This window comes from Gadus morhua, chromosome 6 (assembly GCF_902167405.1).
Source record: "Gadus morhua chromosome 6, gadMor3.0, whole genome shotgun sequence".
NCBI classification, from domain to species: Eukaryota; Metazoa; Chordata; class Actinopteri; order Gadiformes; family Gadidae; genus Gadus; species Gadus morhua.
In genome coordinates this window covers 10,450,622-10,462,003 of record NC_044053.1, presented here as the reverse complement: position 1 = coordinate 10,462,003, position 11,382 = coordinate 10,450,622, and the positions used below count along the sequence as shown (strand labels likewise).

The window sequence follows — 11,382 nt, the reverse complement described above, 5'->3', positions numbered from 1 at the left end:
AGGCTTCAGCACAACGTGGCCTATTTGTTTTAATTGGTGGCAAATGAGATAGGCCTACACAAAATAGAGAGTAATAAACGTTCCGTCCGGCTTAAAAATATGAATGAAAACGAATACAAGGTACCTCGTCCTCGTTTCCCTTTTTTATTACTGTCTGAAATGGCTTGGTAGTATTGCATGTAAGATATTGGACTAGACCAAACGACCAATTCCCAAGCCTATTCATCTCAAATAAGAGGCAGCCACTGTTGGCCTGGACGTCCGTAGTATCTCGTCTGTCCTCGCCGTGCCGGAGGAGAGGATAGCAGGCCTTCCAGCGATGCCATCAGTCTCTTCCCATCTAAATCAACTCCTGTATTTTGTCAGTAGTCACCTGCGTATTTACAAAGGACGCTTCCGCCTCGACAAGGATTGAAAGGCGATCCGGTATCAATCAAACGTCACCTCCATTACAAATAATGGAATAGACGCACATGTTTTGAGATGAAGTGGTACTATAACGATCCCCCAGACAACAGATCACCGCTGTAATAACGTTTAATAAAATCGACGCATGCAATCAAAGTAGGCTAAACCATTATTGCTTTGTCGCGTTTCATCTCACGCCTTATTAATTGTTCTGTTTGTTACAAGGGTGTGTCTGAGTTGTTCTCTCTGTCAGTCTGGCAGTAATATGAGTCAAAACCTGCTGCATATATGTGTATAGTGAGTGTGTCTCCATTAGAAACCTCCAAAACGACATCCAATATGTAATCAGCACAGATGTGCCTGCTGGCAACGAGTTTATCCAACCGGGACGCATGCAGTTACAATCCAAACGGTGTAAATTAGATTAAATGCTGCTCTATCGCAGTGCCTTCTGCCAAACACAACGTCCATTACAGCTGATTGGTAATTAAACTAACTGTGAGAACCATCGCGATACTTGGGGTGCCAGAGGTCACGGTCCGCGGTGAGGCCAGGCGCGTTGATCTGACCACTTTATGTTTTGGCTTCTCTTTTTTTATGTTGTATCCCTTTAATAAATTAAAAAAGATATCACAACCAATATATTTTATGTATGCAAAATACATGTGTAATAGGTTAATATAAAAATAAATAGAATTAGATTAAAGTGTTTAATTTGTCCTGGCGCCAATTGTTCTCCCTCCATAATATAGCCTAGTAATGATCAGAGTCATGATTATAAGAATAATAACAACGCTGCACCTAAATTAAGTGCATAATAATTGTATTTAATAGAAAAAGATTAAGATATAAAGTGGGTGGGGGCTCGGATGGTTAGATCGCCGTGGGTGGGACGGATAAAGTAAACAAATAACAAGGTGTGCATCAATTATATGAAGCGTTGAAGTAATATATCATTATAAATTGCAGTATAAATAGAAGACAGTCGAAAGATTTACGAATAACAGTAGATTGACAGCACATACAGTTTCACAGGAACACTCGTGACGGCGGAGGCTTTTTTGGGGGTCGGATCCACCCGAAAAAAAAAAAAAACGGAGAACCAGCAACCCCCTACGCGTGATTTACAGTACAGTCAAGTATGAAGCGGACATTGACGTTTTTTTCAACTGAGCGGAATTCAAATGCTACACTGGACATGATTGACAAGGCCTTATTCAAATAAAACATCAAGTGCAGAACGTAGACACTCTCTCTCCCCCCCCACCCCCCCGCGTGGTTCATGGGAGGCGTGGAGCTCTCCCGCCTGACCTTCTCTCAGCGGTAGCGCTTCTCCTCCGGGCGCACCAGAGCACCGACATGACATCACCCGCCACCGACCGGGGGAAGAAGGCGAACTCGTAGTGCGGATGAACCATGTTTTGATGACTAGGCTACAAGACGACGTGTGCTCGGGACGGAACCAATTAATCCGTGAATAGGCGAACTTTTCGAGTTGGACACGTCTTCATAATAGCCGTGGGGAATACGCACTGCTTCGATAACCCAGTAGCTGCCGAGTGGCCGAACTATAACACGATCTACAGTGGCGGAATGTTCAACTCTCTCGGCGCATTCTGGTTTCCATTGTGCACAGCCTTGTCTCGCGTTCTGCGCGCACCCAGCGAGTAGAAGGCGGAGGAGGGACGTGCTTTTCTCAGGGTGCTTTCCTTGTCTATGGACGACAGCGGTCCCCTCTCTCCAAAGGCAAATGCTTTCAGTATCGCCTCTCTGATTTCAGCAGCAGAGCAAGTAGGACACTCGGCTTTTGACCAACGAGGAACTGGCCTGGACAAGGCAGAGCTGCACAGCTGCAGTTCCTATAAAATGCACTACAGTACTGTCACCCGGGAAATGGAAGGTACGAGCTCGCTCTTCATGATCACCGTGCGATATCATTTGTTCGTTTGGTAAACCTTTCTTGATCCTGTTTTATTTATTATCTCAGCTCGTAAACTAAACAAGCAATAAAACAATACACCAAAAGTATGCTTATCCGCGCAAAGGCACATCGACAAGTCTAACCGCACAGATGCAAGCAGTGACTGAACGCATGAATGAAATTACTTTGAGGAAAAACTTTTGCGGTTTGGCAAAAAAATGCAAACGTGCAAAACCCTGCAGTTCACAGTGCAAAATACGTCCATCCACGCAGAGCAGACCAACGAGCCGCATAGAGTCAACTTAATTGGGAGATTAGGAAATGCATGAAAGGTGAAGCTATACGAGTAGGGTTTCAACGAGCACCCGTGCGTAATGTTTAAAACAAAACATAAGGGCCTTTCCCCTCAGTAAAATGGATATCCGATACTATTGCCCATCCTAACAAAAACATCAATACATAGTCCACTCAATACAGAACGCAGCCTGTTTGTTTGTTCATGCAAATCAATGTTTGTTTACCTTGTAAATAGTTTACTCTCCACTGTGCCAGCCATCCCGTCTATTGTTAACAGTGGCGATGGGGGCGATACCCTTATCCTAAAGTAAATGGGTGCCGGAAAGCCCATTAAAAAGGGGCGCACTTCACTGTCACTCAGTCCCGTCCCGTGGCGTGGAAAGCATATAGGCCCTACCTGCAGTTCCTTATCTAAATAGAAATAAGAACCGGTTTTATCGTAAAGGGGAGGCCCTCTGTGGGAGATAAGAGAGAAGGCTGGCTTGTAGTTTACCATATGTGAGAGGCGCAGTGCAGAGGCCGCGCGGAATAACTTGGGAGCGCAACCATCCGAGAATACAATCACGCGCATACGCTGTATTTTCCTTTATTTTTTTCATTCTGACAACAGCGTTTTGCTCAACGTTTTTTTGCTATTATCGGGATCGGCTGGCAGTTGATGCCTCACCGGATTAATGAACTATCGGGACGGGAACTTTAAACTAGATATAGGTGCTTTGCGCCTCATCTTCTTCTATACACAATCTGTATCCTGCACGATTCCAAATATTGTCTTTTGACCTGTTTGTGGGCTATTCTAACGTTCAACGCATTTAGTAACTCCAGCTTTTGGAATGATTTCAGCAATATCCAGTCCGTGGCTGACGCAGCTATCCCATTTTTGCGATGTTGCAGCCTTCACGACGAGTAGTATAAGCAACCTGAATACGGCGGGGAGCTATCATCTGTCCCCCTCCCCTGGAGACCCGTACAGCCAACATGAAGCTCACTTTGAGCCTTGCCCGGCGGCTCAGCACAACTACAACTACCCGGGCTCGAACCCGGGACAGGCGCAACAGAGCGACTCGGGGACGTCCAACTGCTCCTCTTCGTCCTCCAACTCTACACCCAACAACAAGTCCATAGTGAAGAAAAATCCTAAAGTGGCCAACATTAACGTTCAGCTGGAGATGAAAGCTTTATGGGACGAGTTTAATCAACTTGGGACGGAGATGATAGTTACCAAAGCTGGAAGGTGAGTACATGAAAAAAGAACACACACACACACACACACACACACACACACACACACACACACACACACACACACACACACACACACACACACACACACACACACACACACACACACACACACACGCACAAACCAGACAGGGGCACGCACAAACCAGACAGGGGCACTAATTCAACTCAGATACAGTTGTATGCTTAGACAGCTAAGCAACATTGTTGAATTGTATGTTGAGTCTGATGACAAAAATAACCCGAGGTTATGTGAGATGCAGTTTTCTATACATAAATTGTGTGCGTGAAATTGCGTGAACTCGGATTAAGTCAACACAGGCCAATTTAGGCTTACATGCCTATAGCGTTGACTGCGCTTCACAAAAAATGCACAGGAAAAATCCACAATTTTGGACTTTGAGATCAAGGTGTATATGTGGGAATTTTTTTTATATTTGGTTTAAGAATATCTGGAATCCATGATAGGCCTATATGTTTTTATAAATATTTGTGGGTCGTTAGGGAACTTGATATTTTCAGGGAAGAACTTGGCTATTATGGCCTGATTACAACCCTAAATTAACTTCTAAGACGTTTATGAAAATTACTATATGAAGAGGAAAATGTATTAATCTTTATGAATATGATTACTTATTAATATTAACATTATTGTTATTACTATTATGGGATTTGAGAATGGTAAAAGCCATCCCCATATTATAAGTGAGCAACAGGTCAAGTAGGACTAAGCATACTGATTAAAGCAAATATGTCTACATTTATACCGCGATATTTATTAGTCTTACTGGACTTTTACAAAAGTCGAGTATCCAAAAGTCCTAGCACTTATATTACACATCATTCAATTAATGGGAAGTTACATAAATTTCGGCTTCGTTCTGGGAGCAAAGGGGTAGGGAGCAAAATTGCTACTTCAGCTTCACCTATCCAAAACTGGCGCTTTGAACACAACCCGTCGTTAATTGAGCGTTAATTTGAGGCTCCCTTTCCCTGGAGCTCTACTTTCAGTGAAACTTTACTGACATAAGGTGAATATCTAATCTGCAGTCATGCCCTGTGTGGTTGTGCGCGTTTGTAGACGCGTGTCAGTGCGTGATGAGGTCGCTCGCTTAGAAAGGCCTGGAATGGATCAGACGGAAGAGAAATAATTGAAGTGAATTGCCAGAGGTTATATAAATGGAGCAAGACGGACAAAAACAACAACACATCTCTTTGGATATCAACTCCAGCTATGCCCATAGGCCAACTGTGGCTATCTTTACTGCCTAAGTAGGCTGATTGCGCAACGTTGCATGGCGCACAAAAATTATGGTTTTATCAAAACAATAAAATAAGGTTAAATTAAATAATGATACATAGGCTTAGGAAAATACATTTTCGAAATCTCCATAGAATTAATACATATAAATGCTGGTAAAATATATTGACACTGCTAACTTTCCATTTGTCTTTCCCCTACAAGGCGAATGTTTCCAACTTTCCAAGTAAAAATATTTGGGATGGATCCCATGGCAGACTACATGCTCCTGATGGACTTTCTACCGGTAGACGACAAACGATACAGGTACAATTACACAGAATGTCAGTATAGCCCAACACGATGAAACAGTTGCATATAATGACCTTGATTTCATCCATTTAATCGGTGAAATGTCTAAAAATGTTCAAACGGGCCAATTCATTGGACTTTTGGTTATAGGGTAGCCTACACGAGGAAAACATAATAATAATAACACGTTTTTCGATTTTGTTCGTTCTTTCCTATAGGTATGCATTCCACAGCTCTTCGTGGTTGGTGGCCGGTAAGGCGGACCCCGCCACCCCAGGGAGGGTGCACTACCACCCCGACTCCCCCGCCAAAGGCGCGCAGTGGATGAAGCAAATAGTCTCTTTCGATAAACTCAAACTCACCAACAACCTACTGGATGACAACGGCCATGTGAGTACACTGACAACTGGGATTTTATGTGGACATTATCATGCTTTATATGAACATTATCATGAAATGATATAATTCAAAGGACTGCAGAATGCCTCAAGTTTTAAATGAAAATGTATAAGTAGTCAGTGCATTGAGTTTGTATATTAGTCTTTATGTTTTAGATAACATTACACATTAGAAAGGTGAAACCCCCTCAAAAGCCCACAGCAAAACAATGGCAGCAACCACTGGAAACATTTTACTAGTGGAAAATATTCGAGATATATTTAGTCTTCTATTTTCCCCTAAAAAAGATATATATAAGGACTGAGCCTAAATGGCGATGGACTAAACTGCCAGCCAGCCTCCATGTGAAATGATTATAGGCCTAGGCATTTAACTAGAGTTCAAGTGATTTCACCCGTGTTAAATATGGAATCAAATGCATCATCGTGTCTAATCTCCACGGGAACTGTGGTGTTATCCTTCAACTCTTTTTCCTCCCTGTGAAAAACTCAGAAAAGAAAATAAGAATTTGAAATGCGCATTATGAACGCTGCGTAAAATGCATGTTGTAACATCAATAACCGTACTGTAATATTGACATTGGTTTTCTGTCTTGTTAAAGATCATCCTGAACTCCATGCATCGATACCAGCCAAGGTTCCACGTCGTTTACGTGGATCCCCGCAAAGACAGTGAGAAATACGCCGAGGAGAACTATAAAACGTTCGTGTTCGAGGAGACGCGGTTCACGGCGGTCACCGCGTACCAGAACCACCGGGTGAGTGGCCGCCGACCGGCCTTCAAATAGGGGACTATTAGAATGAACTGTGGGCCTATGGAAATTACGTTTGAACCTGCGCAGTTTCTATATTATTGGTGGAAGATTATTAAAATCCCTGAATGAACGGCTGCATACATGGCTATAATAATGTATTATAACGCAGAGTGTATTTATATTATTAAGCAATTGGGATTCGACTTAAATCTCAGTAGGCCTATAGGCCTAACTGGATACCATTTCTGCATCCCAGACTGCACCCATACGTTTTGGGTAATAATCATAATAATTGTGATTATTCGTCCCTACATTGTAGGTCGAAGTATAGGCCTATGAATTAATTATGGCTTGGCTGCAGAAAGTTTAGTACCATAAGCGACTTATGTCTGCGTACAGCTGTGCAGCTCCCTCAATTTGTTTAGCATATTAGCCTAATTGTTTTGTGTGAGTTCCGTGTTATATAATTTCGCATCTTTCTAAATCGGTCAAAAGATGGTAGAGTTTTAGTAGTTTATCTGCCCTGGATACGGAGAAACATGTCATGTCACGTCTTCTTAAGTAAAACTGAAGACCAGTTTTGAATAGGTTTACTGTAAAATAATAATGCAAATAATTAAGCCTACATACATATATGCCTATTCTTATCATAATATTGAAATAATGGATTAAAAATGAATTCATGATATGTCATATTGCCTAGTGGTAAAGATGCTATAAATGCAATTTTTGGCACTTTTTTTTCTTGATCAGCCATTCGATTTGCAAAGCGGTTTTGATTTTATTACGCCTACATTCAATTAGGCAACTCATCATAAATAGCAAGGCGAACCGTTTTATACGTTATAATAAATACATAAACACCAGATTCAATTAATAACAGCCCTTTATTAATATATTTTTATAAGCACTGTCAACTGCAATCAGCAAATGATTAATGTGTACCCTAAATCTTTTAAAAAAATATGACACTATAAACATCACCATTACTCAGCAGTTTGCTATTTTCAAACACCACATGCGTTACTGAAAACGCATTAGTCAAAACCAGAGAGTTCATTGTGAATAATTAATAATCAGACCAACGTTACACTCAAGTGCTGTGTGCAGGTTTCTAGGTCAAACTTAAGAGTTTTGTAAATGCCGGAGGCCTATGGCAAGAGATCTGACTTTGGCCTTTTCTTCATGCTTGCAGATCACACAGCTGAAGATCGCCAGCAATCCCTTCGCCAAGGGCTTCAGAGACTGTGACCCGGAGGATTGGTGAGCGTTCTGAACATCATAATAACAAACTTCAACTTTCAGTCTTCACTTTGGCTCACATATTAATTTTAAATTATGAGCACCTGAAGGATGAATAACATCGACTCAATCAACCCAGGGAGTTTTTTTCTTCTGAAATCAAGGCATGGCAATCTAATTCAAACGAAATAAATGGCTGCAATGGAAAAGTTACATACTGCAGGTCTAAAATTAATTAAACCCAAAAAACCTAAATAGAGTAACTGCCAGTGTAAATATATAGATGTGCTGACTTTTTGTGACAAAGTTTTGGGGGTCTCTATAAGATATGTCCACTTAGGCAGAGATGGAAAAAACATTTGCTGTTAGGAATTCTCCAAAATACACAGCATTTGGAGTTACAAGCAGGATATTGAACTTGTTTAGAAGTTTAATTGTCATAGAATAATGGGTAATAACTAATTTAGGGTCAGCCATCCAATATTGCATTCCTTGCATAGAATGCATGCACCTGCATTGATTTTGTTAATGTTTGAGTCTATTTGAGCCGTTTATGTTCATTATATGAAGAGTGAAACAATATCCTCTCTTTGTGCTGCAGGCCCAGGAATCACAGGCCCGGCTCGCTGCCAATAATGAGTGCGTTTGCCAGAACGAGGAACCCAATGTCATCTCCCCCTCAGCAGAACGGCTCAGAGAAAGGTTCGGCACACACCGCTTGTTTTCTTACAAATCCCGGGCTCACACTGCTGGACCCCGGACACGGCCCCACTCAGATTTAAGAAAGCTAATATCATTGTTTTAAATGGTGTATTTCAGCACCTCCATCTCGGTCTTATTGTTTTGGCTGTCAGACGTATTCTAGAGCAGTGTGACATCCACATTCATAAGGCAGGAACGGACAAGCTAAACGTTGAACAAGTCCTCAAATTCCCATTGCAAACAAAAAGGGGAATGCTGTGATGCTGTGTCTGACTCCGCCTCTCCCGCGTTGACTCCCGCAGACGACATCCGACGGGATTACGACCGCGACCCCACCGGCACGCCCATCCACGGCGACTCCGCCCACCAGCTGATGTCCCGGGTCCTCAGCCCGGCGCTCCCCGTGCCCGGGGGTCTCCACTCCGTCCCCCTCAGCGGCAGCCGACCCAGCCCCCCGCCGCCCCACGACCTGCGGGCCGACCCCCACCCGCTGTCCCCGGACACGCTGCATCACCACCCGTACAAGTACCCCACAACGTACGAACACTACCTCGGCGCCAAGGCCCGGCCCTCGCCGTACCAGCTGCCGGGCATCCGGGGGCACACGTACCACCACCACCACCACATGAACCCCGCCACGGCCAACATGTACTCTGCCACGAGCGCCCCGGCCAATTACGACTACGGGCCGCGGTAGTGCCGGGGGCGGCGGCGTCTGTAGCATCTGGACTAGCTTCACCAGCGCCACCCCTGGAAATACAAACAAGATCAGCACGTCTCTCTGTCTGTGTGTGCGCTGTTGCAACATCTGGGGCGTGTTCGTATCAGCATTTCTCACTGGCTGGATATTAAGGCCCCTCCCGTTGCCTCACCATTTATCCCCCCCCCCCCCTCCAACCCTCCACACACTGACTAACACACGCACACACACACACACACACACACACACACACACACACACACACACACACACACACACACACACACACACACACACACAGACACCAAACAAAACAAAAATGGACCCGGCCGTATTTATTTTTTGTCATGATGAGGAAGATGATGATGATACGTCTCAGCGTGAAGTATGGGCATGTCTCCGAGCACTTCCCGACACCCGCATTAAGGTCTGCCCCCCCCCCCTCCACGGCAGACCATGGCGGAGGTTCATCACCTTGCCGACAGCGTAGACGCTACGTGACTGCAGGTCCCCCCACCCCACCCCTAGACCCCCCCCGACTCAGACCCCTCCCGCCCAGCCTAACGCGGACAATGTTCTCGGGCACAGAACCGGAATGGAATTGAATTCTTTTTTTTGTTGTTGTGTTGGATGCACTTTTTTTTTATTTTCTTTGCTTTCAAAAAAGCCATATATTATTATATAGTCCGTCTGAGGTTTAGATAGACGAGATGTTTGCATGTTGAGCTCATCAGCGAGCGTGTGGAAACACACAACCGATGTTATTGTGTGAGGAGGTTAAAAATAAAATGAAAATCAAGAAGAGAGACTGAATTTGGGAAAATAAAAAACGTTCTGAACACAAGCCCCTCTGAAGGCTCCTACCATGGCACTGACCTGCAGCAATAGTAAGTAAATAAACAAATGAATAAATACATCAGAATAACCGTTCTGTATCTGTAAAGTAAACATTAAAAAACATGTAATTCTATCAAAATGGCCAACATGTTTCCGTTCGAAGCCTGCTCTGCTGTTTCAAGATGGGGAGGAATAGATTAGCTGATAGCTTTGTTCGTGTTTTCTGAGATCCCTGGATTTAGGAGCTTGAATGGGCGGTGCATGTGCACTCTGGAGGACTGGGGAAGCTGTCTAAACATTCACCAGCCCTACAATGAACTGCAGTTCAAATGTGGGGATCCGCACCTGGCTGTATGAAATATGCATGCATACACTCATCCCGTACACACATGCTTACGGACAGAGAGACACACTTACAAACACGCACACGTGCACACACACACACACACACACACACAAACACACACACACACACACACACACACACACACACACACACACACACAAACACATGTACATGTCTGATTAAGCACATACACATGTGCTGCCACACACACACACACACACACACACACACACACACACACACACACACACACACACACACACACACACACACACACACACACACACAGGATAGCTGGTCGGGTCTATTAGATGGTCTAACATATCAAAGGGGTAAGCAACATTAATAAATATATAAGATAAAGTTAAATAAGTGAGATAAGGTAATGAATAAAAGAAAATGGTGGTGAGAATTGTTTTATATAATGGCCTGCTTTTTGCATGTCCAATATTATATTATTCATTGATTGATTTTATTCTCAAACTTGATTAATGTGCTCCATGCATGGCACACGTTTTCGAGAAATTCGGACCATCAAGGCACATAAATAAAAGTAGTAGGATACATTTCCTCCGACCAAAAGGATATCATTCTTCACATGTAATGGGACAGTTCTGTGATATTTTTTTTGTCAAGGATAATCTCAATGGGAAAGAAACGTCTGCTTTGGGATTTGTTACTGTCACGGAGCAGAAAGGAAACGTTCGTACTAATGATTCTTTTCATAATGTCATTTTTTCTGCGAACACATTTGCCTTTGAGCGCCGAGGTAAAGAAAGGGACGCCGCCACGCGTGCCTGACCTATGACTGTTAATGGCTTGTAAAGGAGTCAAAGGTTAAATAATGTTTCCACTTATTTAAGCCACGCCTAATTGGGTGTATGATTTTTCTTGTTTGGGGTTCCACCAGCCAACAACAGCCCAAGTCACGTGGGCTGGTCAGCGCCTATCATTAAACACGCTTCAATAACACCACTTAAGC

The 11,382-nt window shown here is 43.5% G+C and overlaps 1 protein-coding gene across 2 annotated transcripts; it reads left to right on the top strand.

Annotated features, from left to right (window-relative positions):
- The first annotated feature begins 1,696 nt into the window (after positions 1–1,696).
- tbx1 (T-box transcription factor 1) lies at positions 1,697–9,443 on the top strand. 2 transcript variants are annotated; one of them, XM_030357643.1, is made up of 8 exons: positions 1,697–2,308; positions 3,521–3,860; positions 5,334–5,435; positions 5,639–5,810; positions 6,421–6,576; positions 7,769–7,836; positions 8,417–8,517; positions 8,820–9,214. In XM_030357643.1, the coding sequence occupies exons 1-8, from the start codon at positions 2,125–2,127 to the stop codon at positions 9,212–9,214; spliced, it is 1,518 nt and encodes a 505-aa protein (XP_030213503.1). In that variant the 5' UTR covers positions 1,697–2,124. The 2 variants fall into 2 exon arrangements, with proteins under 2 accessions (XP_030213503.1, XP_030213501.1); XM_030357641.1 differs by having other exon boundaries at positions 2,125–2,308; positions 3,470–3,860; positions 8,820–9,443.
- The last annotated feature ends 1,939 nt before the right edge of the window (positions 9,444–11,382 follow it).